Raw genomic sequence first — 23,316 nt, 5'->3', positions numbered from 1 at the left:
ACGGCATGTAGTAACGTACTGTTCTCAACTATTGTCGATGCTGTTAAGCGACACTGAATTATTATTTATTATGTAGTTTAATTTACATAACACGTATATGTATTATCTAATTTGTGACCTCTTTTTATAATTAACAAATTAATTAAAGGTTTTTTATATACATCTTCATAGACACGTTGTCTGTTGCCTTTAGTATATGTTTAATTTTTATTTTTATTTCATTATTTTATTGTGCTCCACAGTTTGTTTATTTGATAGATATTTTAAATATAGTATAAACTTGTAAAATAATAGTAACTCTGCATTAGAATACGTAGATTCTAGACTACACACACACTAACAAACACATACACACACTCACATACAAATTCTAGATTTACTTAAAGATTATTAAATATTATTTTTTCTTGGTTTTCAAATATCACTTATATAGTTAAAAAAAAGTTGAATAAATTAATACGAACCTTTTAGAGCGGAACCTTCTGAAACAAGTTTTTCTATATACCCCTTATATGGGTCTGAGTTTAATATTATTTTTGAGTATTTGTGATAAAATCCAGTAAAGTCAATAAACCGTCCCATACCATGACCGTGCTATGAACGTAATAGATACGGAAAGAAACATGGCAAACATGGTTCGCTAAGCCCATTAGAACGTTTGAAAGGCATATCACATCCGTTCATAACGGTATAGTGACCATAGTACATTTCTAAGTGTTATATCAATATGCTTTCCGATACCTCAGTTACAATAGTTCACCTTGTCACATTTTCGCGTGAAGAAGATGCTCCAAGCGAGTGAATATTGATGGCTATTATAAAACGATACCTCAGTGGCTCAGTTACAACAGTTCACCTACGTTGTCGCGTGAGGAAGACGCACCAAGCGAGTGAATATTGATGGCTATTAGAAAAATTGTCCGGGAAATAATTAGCAATGATCGCCATCTGCTCGTCCTGGTTTTACAACATGACATGCACGGAGCATATTGTATCGGCATAATATTCTCGCCGAATACAAAGCTAGTAATTTGACGCTCAGTGCACGGCCCGCGACGGTGTTTTCCGATGACAGAATAGTCGAGTGTCAAACTTCTAAATACAAAGAATATTGTCTTGTCTGACACGTTCCTCAAACGGTAATCGAATGAGACAAGTACAATCGTAGTGAGCGTCTCTAACGCAAACCGCAAGGAAGATAGTTACAGACGCGCCTTTAAATAAATGAATATATTTAAATGTATTTCTATAATTTTAAATAATAATATTAATAATAAAATAAAAACAACTAACAATATAAAAATGAATATACAAATAGTTAAACTTTACAAACCAATGTGACTCAACATTATTTATAAATAATAAAATATAAATAAAACCGCATAAGCGCGTTCAAATATTACGATAACGTTAGTACGCCGATAATAAATAAGTATGTTATTCTTTATAAACAAATACCTAATTGTTGTGGCAAAAGGGTTACATAGCATTTAAAAGAGTTGACATGTTTGTTAAATATCTAATTTATCGGTAACTTGGGACATACAATGAAAGACACAGTGAATGGTTAAAATGTAATTACAATTGTACATTACTATCATTGCTCACCAAATATATTTTTTTTATATTTTCTTTCCTTTTTTGTTCTTTTTTTTGTAGATTAAGTAGTATACACTTTGTTTATTTTAATTATTTTTTTTGTCAAGATTCATTTGTTTTTGTTCTGTTTTTTTTTTTATAATTTTTGTAATTATGCCGTGTCCTAGATAATCTTTTTTCTTACATCGACGTATAAATTAGTTTATAAATTATTAATTGATTTTAGGCTACGAAAAGGTGATGAAAACTACAACACCTGAAGGTTTGATTTGTAATTTCTAGATTTTCATACTGTACACGAGCCTTGTGGCTTATTTTGTCTGTGCGAATCGAACAAAATAATCGCCGAGTCGGGGATTCCCCGAGTTTTGCGCGCGGCTTGAGCCATCGGATCGCCCATTGGACAAATAAACAGATTTTTTTAGTATAATTATCATAGTGTTGCCAGTCCATTCTGCGACTTTGGATCAAAAATACGAATGACTAAGATTTAAATATCTGGTACAAAATTTATACGTATAGGTCCGAAGCCGTCGATGGTCGGCGAACTTAATAACGTCACTTAAAAACGAATCACTTATATAATGGAACCTACACCTTATAAAGGACTTAAAACAAGCTTTAATAAACAAAACCATGGTAAATGAGCCTTTACATAATCTCTGAATATCTTATCGACACTGATCTTGAATTATTATCAATAAGTATCTGTCGATATTTTCATCTTCGTATTTTATCGATTGCTATAAAGGCAGTTCAATAAAAGATATAGAAATATATAATATATTTAATATTTATATATAAATTATTCGGCCGAGTGCATAATGCAATTGGTCGTTTGTGTGCCCGCTCGCAGCTCGGACTGGTTTAAACATTTCGAGTATTGTTACGTGCTATATTTTTTCTTCAAACTTTAATGGGACCAAAATTGAAGTACCTTTCAGGTGAAATTGAGAAAATCCTTCTGTTTTTGAAGTATTTTAAATATTGACTGAAATAAATTGTTCAAGTTATTCGGAAAATAATTAAGGGCCCCCTTTATTGGTCCAGTACCTCCACCTCCAGATCTCTAGATCTGCCATTGGTGAAAACAATGAAAAATACGCAAACATAAATAAACAATTGTGACATAGCACGTCATTTGTAACACAAAATATATGGACTCAACTCAAGGGAAAAAGTAAATCTTTATACATATATATTATTTTTAATAATATTGAAATCCATATAATTAATTAATGGTTCTGGACAGCGTTGTGATTCTGTAAGAATTTATTGCATTTCGAATCTCACACGTTGACAATCGAAAATGTTCACGAAATGTTGACATCTGACTTGGTACGACTATACGTCATTTTGATTCGTGTATCGCATATCACGTTATGAGGTTTCTGCTCGTTGTCTGTGTTAATTTTCGAATTTATTCTCTGATGTAACCTATACTGATCAATAAAAACGAATATTTACTTACTCATTTTATTGCTAATTCAAAAATTCAAAGTCTTAAATATAGGTGCATAATTTTGTTATTTATTTTTATTTTTTGGGAATATCATGATGTTAGTTGCTATAACAGCTAAGATGAGTGTAGAGACGGCGTGCGTCACCAAAAAAAACAGTTCGAAGAGGATAGCGTAGAGTCGAACACGCACAGTGACGTTCAGCACTTTATTGCATCATAGGTAAACATGTGTACGACATTTTATGTATTAATATAATATGTGATTGATGTGAAAATTTATATGCAGTCAGTTGTAAGCCGTCTTTTACGTTCATACTATTGATAGATGATAAGATAAACACTCACTTAAGATACTGCGTGACGAACACGCCTTCAATTCATGAGATACAAAAACGTACCACAGTTGTAAATCGTAATCCTACGTATTAAAATTACAACTACATGGCACCATGGTTACTTTAAGCTACTGTCGCGTCCAGGGTCGCAGGATTCGAGCCTTGCTGAATTTGTAGGGCAAGTTGTCTTTTTGACACTATGACAAAAAAAATAAACGAAGAAAGGTTAAGATCTTTATTAGTTTCTTTAAAAGAAGATGCGTGCAATTTGTGTAATTAAAACTCCTCTATGCTTTAGTAGTGTTATTTATATAATAACTCTTAAGGAAGTTTCGCTTCTAAATCGTGAAAGTTAATATAAATAACGAATTCATATTCCGAGATCAATTCAATCTTCTTCTATTTGCTGAAGTACAGTGAAGAACGTATACGATGCCTTTATTATCTGAAAAAATATAAGGGCTCTGTCATTAATAGTATGTTTTTTACATTATTATATTACGCTATTACACGGGAATATAATAAATTAATGCATATTTGTAAGTGAGCCAGTGTAATCACTTACCATCAGGTGGCCCATATGCTCGGCCGCCAACCAATGCCATAAAAAATCTGCATACTTTTGTGTACACACAGAGAATTGAATATGTTCGTAATATCGTAATATATCGAATATAGCGTGAGGAATACAAAATCTACTTGTGTTTAAAAATACAATTTCATATGAGACTATAATGTATAACGCTATTGGTGTTTCATTATAATTTGAAGATAAAATAATACGTACAGACATAAAAGATGATAGCGACAATTCCGTGAATCCCGCAGCAGTGAGCCGCGCCGCGCGTCGAGTTCTTGTCATTACAAGGAGAAGTGACCGACGTATCGGTATATTTAAAATGTACCAGGGGCATTCGTAAGCTGCACCAGAGACACCTTCACTCTGTAACCGTATATAGTTTAATTATCCATAGAATGAGGACCAGCAACTTAGCGGTCTTCTCTTGCGGCTCATCAATACATTTTGTTGGATACAGATATATGATGATACATGTCACAGATTTTCTTCCGACACATGCAGATTTCTTTACGTGTTCCTTCACTTCCTATTATGAATGAACCGGCCGTTGATTGATATCACGAATTTATTTACCTCCTCAACCAACTGGTTTCCTTGATAGCAGTAGAGAAATACCTGCAGCATCATGACCGTCAAATATGCGACCATTGAAATGACGCGAGCCAAGCTGGTTGACTCCTGGAAATTAATAAATTCTTCATAAAATAATTTCCATATATTATATATTTAATTTAATATTTGTATTATAAATATTTACAAATAGAACAAATTAGTCGCTCAGTTTCTTCAAATGATATCTTCTGAAATTAGCAAAAACATCCTTGACCTGTTACCCTAATACAAATAAAAAAAAACTCTTACAAACGCTAGCTGGTACGCCGTCACGCATATAATGATCATGGAAACGCAAAACTGCGCAAAGATAGATGCCGAGAAGCAGTTCTGCAATAGCTTTGTCTGCGCCAAGACGGTTTGGTGACGGACCACGCAGTTTTGCAGACGTTCAGAGACGATTGTGCTACTCGCGTCTGTCATGGCACCCTAAAATAAATACTCGTAGTTTTATACCCTATGTATCTCATAGGAGATAACAGCAATAGTAGTACATTAACGACCAAATATCAATATTCAAGTTTTCTAAGCAATTTGTTTCTTTAAGATTAGGTTAATAATTGTGTTCGTCATCGTCGTCAGGATGATTTATAAATACGTTCAATAGTAATTTTATTTAAAATGCATGTTTTATTTTTTAACAGATATGTTGTTCATGCCTTTTGTATTTATATTTATTTTTTTCTATTTTGTTTTAATGTGCCGACATATTTTTATTACCAGACAGCAGATATTATTATAATCCAGAAACTTAAATTGTGAAATTTAAGTTTCTGGATTATAATTTTTTATTTTTCAAATATGGTATTCATATGCAATAGAAAATATGACCCTGCTTTAAAACGGGTATTATTATTATTTTATCTATTCAAAGTATATTTAATTAAAATAACAAGTAAACATTTAAAAAATATCGTTGGGTGCAAAATTAGAAGCTTTAGTTCGGCTTAGATTTAGGCAAGAAAAAACAGTGTTATATCTTTTAGTACGAATTAAGCTGTGCAATTTTTTACGGGACAATACAGCTTTTATACAATATTCAAATAATTATACCTTTTCTGAAACATCCAAATCATGACACAAAGTCCGTAGGGACAATGCCAGTAGTCTTAACCGGCAGCGGCATTGACATATTAGCGACGTAACCAGGGTGTCCAAGCATATATTGATAGCAGCCGCCAATGATACAGCTATAGTCTACGCACATGAAAACTCTAAGAGCCATAACCCACTAGCGTGGCATGTCATGGTGTAATTTCTATGCAGTTCATTGGCACCGCGTCTCGTCGCGTGTCAAAAACGCACGTTAAAATTGCGTGCGGATTTGCACCGTGCGACTTGTCGCGTAGGTGGTTTATGGCTCTAAAGACAAACTTATATTCAATTGTATTTACATATACATATATTGTATATACGTAGCGTATTGCAGTTAGGTTTACCTTTAGTTGCAGATGGAGATAGACATAGACTTTTGTACAAATATATTATGATCGATTAATCAAAAACAAATAAATTTATATTAATTGTAAACATTTATTTAATTAATGATATAGTATACCGGTGAACAAGAATATCTGTAGCATTTTTCACGTGAATTTCTAATCATTGGAGAATAGGGAATACTTAATATTATAACTTGATGTTATCAAGTTTCGTCTGCAAGAGATAGGGTATTGTGATAACAATCTTATTTTATTTTTTTTTATAAATGGAACTCATTATGATCAGGAATAAAATATATTTGGTACTAACAATGACAATTTATCTGATATGATTGATAGTGACAGTTTTATGGAACGTTTGTATGTTTTTTTTGATTCAACCAAAAAAATTAAAAACAAAGGACTGAATTACATGTAACTATCAAATGAAGAAGAAATTAATAATTAATTTATTTGATATATCAAATAGTCAATGCAGCAATTATGTAACCCTTTATAGTTGTTTTTAGTAATAAAATTTTAAGAAAGATTATTCTGTATTCCCACTTTGAAGTGGAATCACTGTTCATAGGATTTATTTGTATTAAGTTTAAATATAATTAAAGTTATAAGATTTTAAATTAACATGGTTATTATTTATTACTAACAGTATTTAAAACGGGATATTTACCATCATTACCATCCATTAGGAGTGTCCATATCGGACACTTCTAATGCCGTCAACATCTACCCGCAAACGTCAGTCTCGTGAACAAGACATTCGTAGATAATTACGAAATATCGAGCTCCACCAAATAATAATAAAAAACATGGTAAATATCCTGTTTTAAATGCTGTTAGTAATTCAAGTTAATTTAAAAATCATTTCGATGTTTTTAAAGCCTTTGTCTGACGCAAACGTAATTATTGTATAAAGACAATAGTCGCGAACTATTCAACCAATTGAGCTTTAGTTGATTTTATATTTATGAAAATATAAGAAAAGCGACTATAAACCTGATGTGCGTAGGTCAATTGATAAGTTGGTGTTTTTGACGTGTCGTACGGATACCTAAAAAGGAAAGTTTTAGATTAAAATCACAACGAAAACTTCAACAGAGTGAAATATTTTTAGTTTTCTGTGCCTTGTATTTTATTTTCCATGAAGCCTAAATCAAACCCACCGAGATTTTTTAATCGTTCATAAATGTGTTTCAATAATACTCAATGTGCAGTTTCCTGTCTTACACTATTGCCAAATAATATTAAAGTAAATTTTTGTTTGTACCTGTTATATTTCTGAGGAAGGATCTCTTCAAATCTTATAGAAAATAACTAACTTTAAGAAAAACAAACTTGTTATAGTTTAATTAGGAGTTTTTGAGGTCTTTTTTCATAATTATTTTTAAGTTTGTAAAATATAAATTGTTTTTGACAAAGTTTTTTTGATTTATGTTTTATTTAATACAATAGTTACCGCCCGCGGCTTCAAATGCGTGTAAGGTCTCGGGGGCTGTAGGTATTAAGTAACAAATCAGTAATCAATCAATCTCAAAGAAACCGTTCATTTTTGGGTATAAAAATAAATCTTATGTGTTCTTCCAGACTATAATCTATCTCTGCGCCAAAATTCATTCAGATCTGTTCAGATTTTATATTCCTTCAACTTACAATAGTCTTGAGAGGAATATAGGTTTACAATCCATAAGATAACGCTATATTATATAATATATATTGTAACATTTTGTATACATTTTTAAAATACTTACCAAGCTCGTAAGGGCAGCTGATTTTTCTCAGCGCTGGACGCCCATCCGAGCACAGTCGTATATGACAGAACGAAGTATACGGAAAGTTGTTTGGTAGTCTCCCTGTCACAGCTAAACATAAAATACTATAATTTACTTAGTGGTAGGGATTGGTGCAAGTCAAGACATCATCAATACTTTATATGTTTTGCCACTAAATAGCACTAATTGTTTGACTATAGTATAGTAATTTTATAACATTAGTTATATTAGCATCGTTACACTTACTTATTGATAGTCAAATATCTACCACCGGTTCGGAAATAAACTCCTCGGACCTGAGAAGAACCGGCGAAAGAAACTCAGCTGGTTTTGACACAATTTACAATTATTGTAATAACAATTTATATTAAAAATATTTTCGTTATTTGACAGCCTGGAGGCGATCATCTCATTCCCGAGGTTTCCATTATCTTAGAAGTCATTAGTTTTGGAAAAACGTTCTTTAACGATTCTTTTAAATTTTACAATTGAATGTTTTTTAACGTTTTTCGGGCTCATTTTAATATTATCTGGTGCGTCAATATTATTTGTTCTTCTGCAAAGACTTAGTTAAGTTGTCACATCACTACCAACACTGGGAACTGATCACACAACCTTCAAACCGGACCACAAGAAAAAATACATTTCTACTTTAAATATCGCTTATTGTCTTATTAAAATATTTGACTTCGTAACCTATACCCACAAAATGAATATACCTACCTCCTGACGATTTCTTTGCCCGTCTGCCTACTCTCATTACATAGTTCATCGTTCGTCTCTTCTAACATAGCTCTAATTGTATCCTTCCTCCACATCACATTTAGTAGCTTAAAATAATACCATGTTACTTATTTCTAATAAATTTCTTGTGTTTGTTTGTTTTTTTTTCTGACAAGTGTAGTTGAAAAAGCTCTTAGCGGCGTTATTATTTTATCACTACAATTTGTCGAAAAAAATGCTTAAAAACATGCTTTAAAGCAAAAATCTGATTAAATTACACAATTTGAGAATATGATAATTCTATAAGAGAGATTTTCATAGCCACCTTTGTCCCCAGGGCAATGTTTGTGAACAAAAGAAAGATCGTAGCAGTCATCAGAGGTAAATTGCCCCAGACTTGGATGAGATCACCGACTTGCACAATGATGTAGATACCTATAATATCATCAATCAATTAAAAAAAATAGATAAGGGAACAAGATACGGAAAAAATAATAATAGAGCAATCTCTAATAGTAGATAAGAGGAAGCTTTCAACTATTTACAGACTTCTAGACACTTATTTTTAATAAGGTAATGGGAGAGGACGGTTTGTGTGATACAGGTAAATTTTTATAAATATCACGCGGATAAAACCTCAAGTTCAGCTAATACAAGGTATATTATTTTTCTTAATGATAGGAAATCTTTGTCGTTTTACGTTCAAAATTTTTGAAAATCGAATCACAGAATTAGATACAAATGTTAATTATTTAAGGACATATATTATTTTAATACTTACCCAGTATAAACATCAGTATGAAAAATGAATAAACATTATAGAATAATTTCTTCAACCCGGTATAATTCGGACCCCATATACCAAACAGCAGGAAAACAATTAAGGTGCATCTTAAGGACAAGTTTACGTTTTGTATAAGTTTCATGTTGAAATATTGTTGTATTTCTTGAAATATAAAATATAAAGTCGCTATATATGTTTTCGACGTCCATTGTTATTTGGAAAGCAGGTGTAACAAACAATTTATTTAGACGACCTCCGTGGTGGAGTAGTGTGTACACCGGTTTTCATGGGTACGCCGCTCCAAGGTCCCGGGTTCGATTCCCGGCCGAGTCGATGTAGAAAAAGTTCATTAGTTTTCTATGTTGTCTTGGGTCTGGGTGTTTGTGGTACCGTCGTTACTTCTGATTTTCCATTACACAAGTGCTTTAGCTACTTACATTGGGATCAGAGTAATGTATGACGTTGTTTATATTTACATTCCATTGTATTTATGTTAAAAAATAGTAAATTACTACAAGGTATTGACTGCATATAAGGTAGGGCAATTCGTTTTAGTTAGTTTAGAACTTATGAGATTTTGTTCTATCAAGTTTTTCTATCTTGTAAAGATATCGGTCTACTGGGAAAGGAGAGACCTGTTATCTGGATTTGATTCACCATTATAAACCCAACAATTATCGTCCTCGACATGGAACGGAGAAAACCAAGGATACCCTTTTTTGGGATTCCCTTGTGGTTCTACGGACCTCGCCTTAGAAGCCAGTGTGATCTAGAGCATCATATTCATAAGATAATACTGTTCTTTATGTCGAAGATTAGGATTTACTTGATAGTATGTGTGTGTAAACAGCAATACATTCTGAATGTCAATCAGTTCGACCTTAAAGGGTTTTCGTAGGTACGGGTGTTAAAACCTCGTATTCCCTAGAGGACACGTGTTGCCAGATATGTCGATGTTGAGCGATGTCGAAAAATGTCGCCTGACATCGAGTCTCGGGACATTTTTCGTCCACATTAATTTAGTCGACTCATCCATGTCGCCCAAAGAGATAGTGTTGATGGCCCTGCGACTAATATATGTCTTCACTTTTTTCTTTACTCTTATTAATTACATTGTGATTTTTTATAGAGAGCCGAGATGGCCCAATGGTTAGAACGCGTGCATCTTAACCGATGATTTCGGGTTCAAACCCAGGCAGGCACCACTGAAATTTCATGTGCTTAATTTGTGTTTATAATTCATCTCGTGCTCGGCGGTGAAGGAAAACATCGTGAGGAAACCTGCATGTGTCTAATTTCAACGAAATTCTGCCACATGTGTATTCCGCCAACCCGCATTGGAGCAGCGTGGTGGAATATGCTCCAAACCTTCTCCTCAAAGGGAGAGGAGGCCTTTATCCCAGCAGTGGGACATTTACGGGCTGCTAATGCTAAAAAAAAAATGATTTTTTATATTCAATATATTTCAAAGCTTTACACTACAGGCCCGGATATACTGGTAAAAAATGAAGCAATGTTGCAGGATATGCCCTCAACTACCAAGACTTACGTGGAATGTCCCTGAGACAGAGGCCGCGGAATATTTTTATGCCACACTAGTCAGTGTTTATGTGTTTAAAATGGTCACTTCCGAAGTTACAGATTCTTTTGGAGACCATAAGATTTACACCATTCATATATTTTTGCCAAATCAGCATTCAAAATGAAGCAGCCTCGTCGATACCATCAAAGGGTAACGTAAATTTAAAGATCATTAGAGTCTAGATGATAGGAGGAAAAGATAAAGGTAGAGAGAGAGAGAGGAGAATGTAAACCACCTTGCAGGATAGGTGCTGCACTCGGTGACAAATGGCATGACAATAATGCAGAACACGTTCAGTCGAGAAAAAGCAACATGTTTCGTGACACGTAGATTGTGTGTTGCGCGTCATGGACAAAATGTTCCCTAGTATATTCATCGCTTACGCCTACCTTTTGTTTTGTTTGGCGTACGTATCGAGGGACATTTGTCATTTGTCAGTCAATTTCTAGATTTCCTTCGTTTTGGCCTATTTATTGCTAAGGTAAATTTTATCATTGTTGTAACTTCGAGTAAATAACTAAAAAAAAAACAAGAAAATGTTTTCGGCAGAAGTTTATTTATTTATATTACGTGCGACTTTAAACGTAAGTTACAAGTTCTGTGTAAACTAATAATTACGAGGCATGTGTCATTAGCACCCTGACGGTGTTATTACTCCACCATAATTATCAACGGAAAACATTTTACGCGAGAATACTTAAATTTTTAAATTTCATTTAATTTCATATTACTCTTTAAAACGTTATGAGTGTTTTTTACATTATCACGTGTTTTATATATATATGTAGAATATATATAAATAAACAAATTCAAGGAGGCTGTTTTGAAGGGAAATTTTTAAAAAATCATCGTTTCGTAATGTTGACTACAACAAATTGGTAATATTGATATGTAAAATTGCTATCGAATATGAAAAATAATATATCGTGCAAACTATTTATTTAAAGGCATTCGCTTGTGAATTCAAAGTGAAGGTTTCTAATTTCTCTCGTTGACTTGTTGCAGCAACGTGAACATGGAATATGAAGATTTTATTATCTGTAAAAAAAAAAATTAACTACCTGAAAACTTAACCAAAAATTAAAATCTACACTTAATCTATTATATTGTTAGATTTGTTTGTTTTTTATTGCTTTAATCCAAATAATATTAACTATAAATAAAAAAAAGTGTATGAACAAATTTTTTTACCTACGACGATGAAACTTCTTAAGGGATAACTTATCATTAGCCCGATCACTTGTTAAAACTTACAGCCATAAATGAAGCTAATGACAGTGTAGTAAAGCCACCAGCTGTGATCTTGGTGACGCGACGACATCTCCTCATTAGTATAATTACTGATCGACGCACGCTCACACCGCACGCGTACCACGGGAACTCGTAAGCTGCTCCAGCGACTTCTTCGCTCTGAGGATTGAAAATATTTGTTCCTATATGTTCTATAACCAACATACTTGATGAAATACTTCACTCGTATACACTATTTGCATATTTTTTTTCAGTTCTTAAGGGAAAAGCATTTCTTATCATACCTCTACACTTCACTTTTTTTTTCTGGTACGTTCGTACGTACGTGAATAATGAATATCATTCTTAAGTTGCAATGTTTAGCAAGCAACACATAATTTTAGTGTGCTTAATTTATATTTAATTCTTCTCGTGAAGGAAAACATTGTAAGGAAATATGCATGCCTTGACTGAGAATCGGCATACATATATGTGTGTGTAGAGCACCGGTGGAATGATTTCAGTAGCTTTTTTTCCAAAAAATTACAAGCTGTTGCAACTAGACATCAAGGCTCTGCCAAAGCAGGCACACATTTATAGTTGACTTTGTTTCAAATTTAACGAGACGTAATTTAAAATTTGTTCTAAACGGCTTAAGGGTTCCACTAATGTTGGCCTTAAGTGTCATATCATACAAAGTAATTTATTATTTCCGAAGATAAATTAAATTACCTCCACAGAAAGTTGGTGCCCTTGGTAACAGTAGAGAAAAACTTGAAACGTCATATTTAGCAGATACGTGCCCATAGAAAACAGACGAACTAGGTTACTGGTTTGCTGAAATGTATAAACAAGTTTTCAATATAAATTTTTGATTGTAGCCAGGAAATACTTACTAAGACACCTACCGCCTAAGTTTTTACCTTTGAATGTGTTTTAGGGGGTTAGTTGACAAATCTATGATGATAGATGGAAAAACGTGTTCGTTATTTGAAGTAAGATTCGTTGCATATTTATAACGAAATGAATTTTCGTTTTCGTTCCTAAATGGTTTTAATATTCCTCTTTGATTTAAGGAGATTTTCTTGGTGGCAGAGCAATACTTAGTTTTTTCGTGTTCCAGTTTCAACGGCGAGTTCAGTGTATTTACAAGCACTAATGACTTACCGATTTATTAAAATTTGTTATAGAACCTATGGATATATTTGGGGTGACCGTTTATCATCAGATAGCCTTATGGTATTCAGCCAACCTAATGTCAATAAAAAAAAGAGATTAATAAATTACAGAAATTAGCTGAAAAGCAGTCACGCATATAATGACGAGAGATACTGCGAACTGTCCAAATGTCGGTTCCGAAAAGCATTGCTGGAGTTGCTGTGCCGCTTTCAGAGCTTCCTGATGCTGCATCACACATGCACGGAGACGGGTCTTCACTTGATCCTCTTGAACTGGTGTCAAGGTCAGAGTTTTGGGTGATGGAGCCAGCGAAATACCAGACGGTGAATCCTAAAAAAATATTATCAAATAGGAATATAAAGAAGGAGAACACATTTCGTGTTATTTAATTCAGAACGCAGCGCCATCTAGTTACTCTTCCTGAAACCGCTTATGCGAACTCGCCACGACAGACTTTCACGACACAAAGAGTAAACTTTGAAAGGTATAAAGGTGTCGCTGTACTTTATATAAAACAAAAGTGTACTAATGTTGCCGTATTTCAATAATTCGTCATCTGTAGAGCTATTCTGTTAAAACAAATTCAAATTTGGCCGAACATGACTGTGAAATGTCAGAAAATAATATTTTTTGGATTTTATGTTTCGAAAGAATCGATTATGTTGTATTAATACATAATCTTTAAAAACAAATATTATATAAAAAAACGTACGTTTCATGACGTGTTAAACAGAAAATTGTAGGACTAAACAATGTCTTAATTTTTTTTCTGTTGGTCTTTTTATGATTTACTGAAAATTTCGCTGCATGTGTCTATCTTCTAAGGTTCAGACATAATAAGTATTTTTATGTATTTAAAATAGGTAAAAAAAACTATATATTCGTTGCAAGGTTATTTTCTGTCATTCATTTTTAAGCCTTATTCACATAAGTTGAAGAATGTAAGTTAACATCTGAAGTTATCTTTTACATTATGACATAGCAATTAATACTTTTAATATCACAGTTTCTAAATTATGCGCGAAACCGAGGCGGGTCGTTAGTATATTATATACCATACGCATTTTACTTGAACCGATCTTTCGAAGATTTAATTGCTAGTTTTACAAACTTATAAAGAAGTCTTCCTTTAGAATTGTATATTTTTTTATACACGTACATTGATTTCTTGAAAACGGCTACATACAGTGATGTTTAACTTTATCTATGGTCATATTATAAATGCGCAAGTAAATCTGTCTGTTTGTTTGTTGAACTCTCATGGTCAAACCACTGAACCGAATTTAATTAAATTTATTATGAAGCAAGCTTGATCTCCAAGGAAGAACAAAGCCTTTTTATGTCTAACAACTGACGACCAAACCCTAAAATGCGAGTGTAGTCGCGGGCGACAACATGTAAAGTCGTGGTTGGTACGAAACTCTTGAAACTTTATTTTCCATTTACATAAGTATATGCAAAGTTTACTTGACACCACCACCACCACCACCACTTTCGGACACATTAGTAATACATATGATACACACAATATATACAATAAATAGATGCAATAATAATATAAAACTATATTGAATGATAAAACCAACTTGGATATTCAATTCTTAATGAATTCTACAAGAAGCGTTTGATAATAAGGTGTTTCTTGACTTCTCGCTTCTGTCACATATAGTACAAATCCTACTTACTCCGATTAGATATTCTTCATTACACAAATTCTTCAAGGAAAGTCCGACGAGACGCAGACGACATCTGCATTGGGCTATCAAAGAGGTCACCAGGGTATCCTTGCACACATTCAGGAACGCTGCCACGATAATCGCTACTACCTGATGGCAGTACGTCATTTCGTATGCTGGAGACTTTCTGGTGTCATATGGATACCTGTAGTATATTTAGAGGAGAAAAACAATTGAGATAAACTGAAAGAAAGAACGCGGGTGTATTAATTGTTACACCAAATCGAACCAGTAAATGGCAAAGTTGATTGACGTCAGACTAGGTGAGGAAGTTGGCCTGAAGTTATTAACGTCATAGGCTCTGTATTTGTAGTATAGAGAGGACAAAAGGAGGACAAATGGATGGCCATCACGAATAGTACAAGGTATATCGAAAAATGTGTACTTGCGACCGATTTTGATGAAAACTTGAAAACAAAGTTTTGTCTAGAGTAAGGAATAAAATAATCATATTTCCTATAATCTACATGAACAGGGAGCAAATTCTACTAAAAGTTACGTTCCTGTTTCTTTTCTGATCAAACTTCGAATATTATACATATATATACAAAAGTATACCTCAGTTAAACGTAGCTGATAACCAATCCTTCTTATTTATAACGTTTACTTTATGGTCCTGATTAAATTCCGATCCAATTTTAACCGAACCAAAACTGGATCGTTGCGCATAATATGTTATGTGGAATAGAAAAACAGCTAAACGGCAACGATTACGATTCAATTGCGATAATCTGTCAATTTATTAGAGGAATTGTGACCTAGACTTGATGCTCAGTAAGTCTTTCGATATTGCTCCTACCTCCATATCCTATAAAAACGAAGTAGAAACCTAGTAAGAAAGGATTTTTCGAAACTTCACCTATAAGGGTAAAACGGTGTTTGGAAGTATGGTTTTATAAATTTCCCGCAGGTAAAGCCACAGGTTTAGCTTCCTTCTTATTTCATGTGATTTGTACGGTTAATAAAACAACAACATCAGTAATACATTTATAATATTAATGCTAGACGTGATAACAGAAATGAAATAATTTTACTCACCACGCTCGTAACGGTAGTTCATTCTTCTTAGGACTGCTGGCCCATCCAGTGGTAGTGATGAAAGTTAGGAAAAAGAACATAAGTTGCTGTACCTTCGTTTCTCGATCACATCTATTAACAAATTATAAAATGTCGAGGTTAAAGAAAATGGCAGTTTTTTACATTTAAATGAAGTTGGTCTATTATTAACAGCTTTGACGACTATAATCCTCTTTGTTTCTTCTTAATTGGAACCAATTCAGAGTACTTGGAACCTGTGTAAAATCAAAGAATTTTAACGATACTGGAAAAAAAAATTTACTCGTACTTCTTATCGTATAAATATTTGAAATACAAAACCAATAAAGAAGGTTATGTCCAATCAAATTAAAATCGCTTTAAATACATTTTATCGTTAAATCTAGCGACCGTCAAGTACATACATCGTGGCCATGCCCTGTAAAATGTTTGCGCTTTGCTGTTTGTCAGTACGCCTATAAGCGATGTTCGATCTGTGAAAAACTTATTATAGTTCACAAGTGCGGAAACACAATTTTTTCTCTTATACCTATCCGACATGACCGGAACGGGAACCCAGGGAATCTCGTGATCTGTAAGAATAACTACTGAGTTTCTAGCCGGTTCTTCATGGTAGAATCCACCTTCAGTTAATACAGTTCTGTAAAATGACGATTCAAAATTGCTTGCAAAAGCCTACTAGAATAAATTATATTTTGATGTTGAATTAAATAAATAAGAAAAGATATTCTACCTTCTAACAATCTCCCTGCCTTCAGCACTTCTTGCTCTTGTCAGGACTTTGTCAGCATTGTTGATGATATTCTGTATTTCATTCTTTCTTGCCAGTATATTGACAACTTTAGTAGCGTGTGCCAGGTTAGTGAAGAGGACAAATGCTGTGCCAGTCATGAGGGGAAGATTACCCCAAATTAAATACAAGTCTACGATTTGTATTATTAAATAAGTACCTGCAAATATATTAATGGTTTAAAAATGAAATTAAACAAATAATAAGTATTTTAAAGGGATGAATACAATGTAGTGTAGTGCCGAATAATTATGAAAGAATTAATATCAACTTAAGAGATATGGAATCTTTATGATTATTTCACGAGAAGTACTGTAAGACTGTTTTAATCGATACCATCCTTTCATCAAGTATGGCACCGACGTTGATATTTTGTATTGTGGTATTATTATGTAAAGTTTTATTAACTGCTGGGTTTCTCAAGACAAAAATTGTCCTTAAGAAGCTTATTAGGATCCAAGTTTGACTGTAACACACGACACTTAACCATTGAACAAAGGTTTAGTACTATTCAATTTTCATGAGTAACCATGTTGTGTTATTATTTTTTCTAGGCTTTAACATATTATTGCAGACAGCCTGCCTGCCTCTACTGTCGAAGCGGTAAATGGTGCATCGACGGTCCCGCATAAGATAGAAATTCTTTGAATTGTCAACCACGCTCAAATCACACAGCGTTATTACAAATTTAAAATAAGCAAAGCATAAACTCTGTCAGTAAAATGCTAAGAAGAGAATTATATTGTATCAAATATTTTCTATTTCCAATCACAATTAATACTCACCCAATAAAAACATGAAAATTCCAAAACCATAGCAATTGTAAAGTAAGCGACGCCCACCCTTCATACCCTCGGGGGACCAAAATCCCGCCAAACTCAGAACCGTTAAGGACAATCGGATGGAAAAAATTGAATTATTTATTACAATTCCCATAATGCAGTAATAATAGAAGATAATCTCTGAAATATATATGTATGTATGTATTTTAAACTTCAATTTGTTATGTTCGGGTTTTGACCGCGATAATTGATTGATTCATGACCACGACGGGACACAACTCTACCGATATTTTAGACAGAATAATATTAATAAAGATAGTTGTGTTTTGTCTTAATAATTGAATTTATATTAATGTTATATCCGGAAATATTTATTCACTCATGTAATTCATTGAAATTGTAACGTTTCTTTAAAAATAAAAGTATGATCGTGGTTAAAACCCGAATATAATCTTGCTGATTATAAATGCTATTTTTATTTAAATAATTAACATTTAAATGGTTTTGTTTAAAAAAAAAAAAAACGTTTAAATTGCACAGTGGCAGAATTGTACCTAAGGATTTTCGTTAAAAACTAAATGTGTTGCGGGGGAAGCCGCGGTTTCAGCTAATAGTACATAAAATATGATTTATGTATTGATTGGAGTTTGGTATATTTAAACTGTTTTGTTAACATCGACATAAAACCTCAGAATGATCACAAAGAAAACTGGAAATGAAAGCTCACGAAAATTCTTACTTTAATTACCGACTTTAACTCACAGGTGTTACCAACAATTTCAAATTGGAATTATCGTTTGAAGAACTTGTGTAATATGTCATTTAAGTATGTACCTGCATATTGTGAAGGAAGAAATTTTTGAAGTGATATTTCTAATGGGCCCTCCCATACCGCTTCGTTACGTAACGCGTTACGGCGCCAGTCTGTCTGGCTTCCCTTTCTCTTACACATTCTTAGTTACAAATTTAGAATTGTAACAGAGAATATAATATATTTATATAATCAATAAAATATTTTATTATTAAATAGCCATTTCCTTACATTAGTTTATTAATAATACGTTAAAATTTAAGAAATAACCTGAGCTTTTCTCAATTTAAAAAATTTCAATATTAAATAGTTCAACTTAGATTATTTTAAGTTATCACTTTCGTCGGGCGTCCCGAGACTGATAATAATCTTGCCATAATCATTTACACTAAAACTTGTTTTTTATTTTATTTTGTATTGCTGAGCATTTATACACTGAGCAAAATGATAAAATGATAAAAAAAATATATTGTTCAATTGATATTACACAATGATTTCAAATTGTTTGTGACACATGAAATAATTAATGATATATAAAATCTATGAAGGCGTCTGTATGTTTAAATAAAAAGTGAATGTAATTTTTATCTATCTAGTAAATTTCTTAAATGTTCTCAAATACTACGTACATCTTATTTAATTCCACACATATGTTTAAACACTTTCAACAACTACATCCAAATGTATTATTATGAATCAACATATATTTAACACTGTATATATGACTTGTTTTAATTTGTATAAACCAAGGAACTTTAATACACAACCCACTTACGTATAACACCGAAGGACTTATAAGAGGAACACTTTCAATAACTCAGGGATCAGATCTGGTGAACAGTATATGGAGGACTGTTTTTTTTAAGCTAATAATATCTCTTAAAAATTATATCAATATTCATAATTCTCCTCATTTAAATTGTATTAGGTTGTAATTCTTAGGTTGTAAATAATTGTTTGAAGTAAGTGAATAGTTCGCTAACGTACCACGATAACCCAATCTATTACATCTAGGACATCCTTTCATGTAAAAGATAAAGATTTTATTGAATTATATTTATAAGAGTTTATTATATTATGCTCCACTTCATATACACAAGCAAGTCATATAAAAATACTTCAAACAATCTCTTGTTTAAACACAATTTAAGCTCATGAAGATCAGTGCCGTTCTGGATTTGAATAAGCATCTAATTTTGATCAACGTGTTCCACCATCTGGCTTTGTGCAAGCCCGTCTAGGTAGGTACTCATCATATAGTCTACCGCCAAGCAGCAATACTTATGATTATTGTGTTCCGGTTTGAAGGTAAAGTAAGGAAGTGTAACTAGAGGCACATGGGCCATAGCATATTAGTTGACGTTGGTGACATATCGGCGATTTAAGTGTGGTTAATATTTTTATAATATTTCTAGCTATTGATAACTGTAAAACTATTACCAGATATGACGTAACGATGTATAACTGTCAAAGGGTATAACCACCTTCTAATCAGATAACCTATTTGATCGGCTGCCAACCTATATTATAAAATTATCTTGATTGTTCAACGTATGTAGAAAAAACATGAACAATGTCACGTGACAGTGTATCGTTCATAAGAAGTTTACGTAAGAGCTACAATTATAGTTCGACAAACACAATTAAATCATTATTTTAAATACTGCCTTTGTTTCGCTTTGATTTCGTAATTTGTTTAATCCTACGTATTCTACACATAATTAAGAACTATGACGTCAGTCTATTCTTTAAAGTAACTGCTTCGCGCGGTTTCACCTGCGTTAAGAAGTCTGCCCATAACACCGTCTCATCTCATCGTGCTATGAACGTATTAAATCAAAAGCGGGCATCGTCAAAATATTCCTGCTGACAAATGAAGCGTCAGTAGCGTAATGCGTAGCGATGTAAATAGTCACAGGTTCGATTCTCTAACCTATTATCGTCCTATAACAAGCATTGCAACTACATTTTTAAAAAACGTTAACACTTCGTGAATCGGTCACGGTCGGCGGTCTTATAGGTATATATACATTACTAGCACGGTCTATGAGAGACTAGAGGCAATAATATTATCATAAAAGTAACTTGTAAACTTTAAATTTTTGAAGATTTAAACAATTTTGTAAAACACTGGAAATTTCAAATTTGATAAGTTGCGAAGTTACTGTTTTGTTGCACTTGGTGATAGGACTTCTTTGATTAGGTTCCCGCATATATCTAATATCGGGTAGGTATAGTCCACTCTTCAGATATTTTACCGCAAAAACAACAACGACCTTAGAGTTGAATTCTGGAACCTTTAAGAGTAGAGTGAACAGGTTTCTTTTGGATGGGCGTGTACCACCTTCGTCTTCATCTACACTTTCCATCAGGCGAGATGGAAGGCAAACGCCTATACCACTATAAGGATAGTAAGATAGGAAGATAGGAAAGAGTAGTAGTTCAAATAGTTTCTTTAAAAGTATAACACCTCGCCTTACAGCCCCCATTGGTGACTGGAGGCTGGTTCGTTTTTGCGCAGAGGATCGGAATTGCGAGTCACCGGTCACCGGTCATATTTGTGTATATTTAAGGACACAATACTGAGTATTATTGTTTACGGATTGAAGAGTTGAAGTTGAGTGAGCCAGGGGAACTACAACACAAGGGATATAACATATTAGTTCCCAAGGTCGTTAGCGCATTGATGATTTAAGGGATGAGTTATATTTTTGCAATTAAAAACTGTAAAAGTTATCGATCTGACGTAACAATGTTAGTTTTATAACGGACTGTTATTTAGGCTATAAATTATGATGTTTGGTTTTGTTTGAGTCAACGTAGGCGCTTTCTAAGCAAACGTTGCTTTAAATATAAGATTTGTAGATTAATAAATGCTTACAGTGTAGTTCTTATCTGCATAGAACTTTTTATTGTATTCAAAATTCGAATACAAATACAGAACACACCCACACGGTCATGCAGAGCTCTGCCTGCTTCGCCATTTTCGTCGTTTTCTCAAGAATTAGGAAAATCGACGTTAGAAGCAGAATAGAAAAATAGCGAACTGCCTCCTTTTATAAACGTTGTCAATTGACATTACTGGCTGCAGAGCTACCATAACGGTAGCGCGGTCGTTAACGTTTCTTATGGCATAATTATCACAACCAGTGGTCACTTATTGTAACCACTAACAAATTATAAAGTAAAAGGAGGAAACAAATTATTGTACGGTGTAATACACCACTACAAGCGTTTACATTATACATGTTAAATAACAAAAAAAAAAAACACACTACACTCCTACATTAATATATCTTTAAAATAACAAGAATATGAAAGAACGAAAAATAAAAATAAATTACTCGAAATTAAAAAGAAACACAAATAAAAAAATAACTGAGCATGTTGCTCTTTTTACTTAATTTTTACTTTTATAAGAACAATATACTAACCAAAAAACAGGGCGAATGTGTGATGCCGTGACCAAGGAAAATAGGGATTTATCTTTATATATATAATTATATGTGTGTGTCAAACGTATAGAGGTGTGTGTAATGATTTTTATTGCACTGCACAATTCATTTATTTAATTTCCGACGCATGTTACATATAAATATTAATTATCTGCATTCCTGATATATTTAAACTTTAACTGTGTTAAATTTCATATTCCTCCGTTCGTGTAATAGTCATATAAAGTGGAACAAAGCAAACGTATTAATATGAGAATATACATAGTAATTTCCGCCTTAAAGAGGGAATCATAAAGAAATTGTGTTCACAATCTTCCTAAATATAATAGTTTTTTTGTCTATCTATCTATTTATTTTATTTCGCCCGTGTAAAATCGGGTCAGGTTATAGTTATATTCATTACATCATAACGCATAGATGTTATTAATATCAACCGAGATTATGCCCGCATGTCGAGATCTCTTTGACCAAAACAGATGTTATCATAATTTACTCGTTCATGTTATATTTTGGTACGCGTATCTTAAAATAGTTAAAGACAGAGAGACAGTTTTAAAATATAAATGGAGTACGTGCGCTGATGATTTTTTTTAGATTCTTTACTTACTTTCAGTCGTAGTCCAAACTACTAGTAAGTTGAGCATATAAGATAATTTATTTATTTTTAGTTATTTATATTTAGAGTTATTTTCTTACATTAGACTCAAACCAAACATTAATAAAGAAACTTCAACAATTAAGTCAAGACAACACTCAATGGAAATAAAAGTAGTACGGCCAGACCATTTATAAATTGATATTCCTCCTTAGTTCTTAATTCGAATTCAAACCACAATTGTCGTTGAGAAACAAAATCCAGCTAAGTATTTTACGTCAACATTTCTTAATCAGTTCTCTGATATTTCTTTCTAAAACATATGTCATATTCCACAAAGAATAAGCAAGTGTAACATATTGAAAAAAATTTTTACTTGATTTAACTAATACAATATTATCTGTGGTTTGCAAGACATAGTCAATATTCTTATTTTTTTTTTTATTTATTCGAGTACACAATGATAGCTATAGTCAGGAGATCAGAAAGACGGAACAGTTGATTGCTTTCATCGATCATTGCTTCAAGGTATCTTAGATTGGTCCAATCTAGAAAAATCACATAGAAGGCGGGGCGTTGTTTATACCGTGCCTTAGGGTTAGTTCAGACTGTCTTAGAAAATACAGATACAACATTAATTAATTGTGTACAATTCGGTATTTTATAATCATTACAAATACGTATAAAACAAAGTCGCCTACCGCTGTCTGTCCCTATGTATGCTTAGATCTTTAAAATGACACAACGGATTTTGATGCGTCATTTTTTAAATAGATAGATTGATTCAAGAGGAA

At 32.9% G+C, this 23,316-nt stretch overlaps 2 protein-coding genes across 2 annotated transcripts; both read right to left on the bottom strand.

Moving 5' to 3' along the window:
- Positions 1 to 3,784: 3,784 nt before the first annotated feature.
- LOC125068510 (odorant receptor Or1-like) lies at positions 3,785 to 9,343 on the bottom strand. Its single transcript, XM_047677688.1, has 10 exons — positions 9,304 to 9,343; positions 8,848 to 8,957; positions 8,523 to 8,629; positions 7,779 to 7,889; positions 7,027 to 7,081; positions 5,642 to 5,785; positions 4,832 to 5,017; positions 4,550 to 4,654; positions 4,184 to 4,339; positions 3,785 to 3,841 (listed from the first exon to the last, which is right to left on the bottom strand). Exons 1-10 carry the CDS (start codon positions 9,314 to 9,316, stop codon positions 3,785 to 3,787), a joined length of 1,044 nt encoding a protein of 347 aa, XP_047533644.1. The 5' UTR covers positions 9,317 to 9,343.
- Positions 9,344 to 11,796: 2,453 nt separating this feature from the next.
- LOC125068509 (odorant receptor Or1-like) lies at positions 11,797 to 17,815 on the bottom strand. The gene is made up of 8 exons (XM_047677687.1): positions 17,665 to 17,815; positions 16,823 to 17,039; positions 16,072 to 16,182; positions 14,983 to 15,178; positions 13,406 to 13,627; positions 12,851 to 12,955; positions 12,143 to 12,298; positions 11,797 to 11,926 (listed from the first exon to the last, which is right to left on the bottom strand). Exons 1-8 carry the CDS (start codon positions 17,813 to 17,815, stop codon positions 11,867 to 11,869), a joined length of 1,218 nt encoding a protein of 405 aa, XP_047533643.1. The 3' UTR covers positions 11,797 to 11,866.
- Between the last annotated feature and the right edge of the window lie 5,501 nt (positions 17,816 to 23,316).

Source organism: Vanessa atalanta, chromosome 13, assembly GCF_905147765.1.
Source record: "Vanessa atalanta chromosome 13, ilVanAtal1.2, whole genome shotgun sequence".
NCBI classification, from domain to species: domain Eukaryota; kingdom Metazoa; phylum Arthropoda; class Insecta; order Lepidoptera; family Nymphalidae; genus Vanessa; species Vanessa atalanta.
This window is presented reverse-complemented; position numbering and strand designations above follow the sequence as displayed.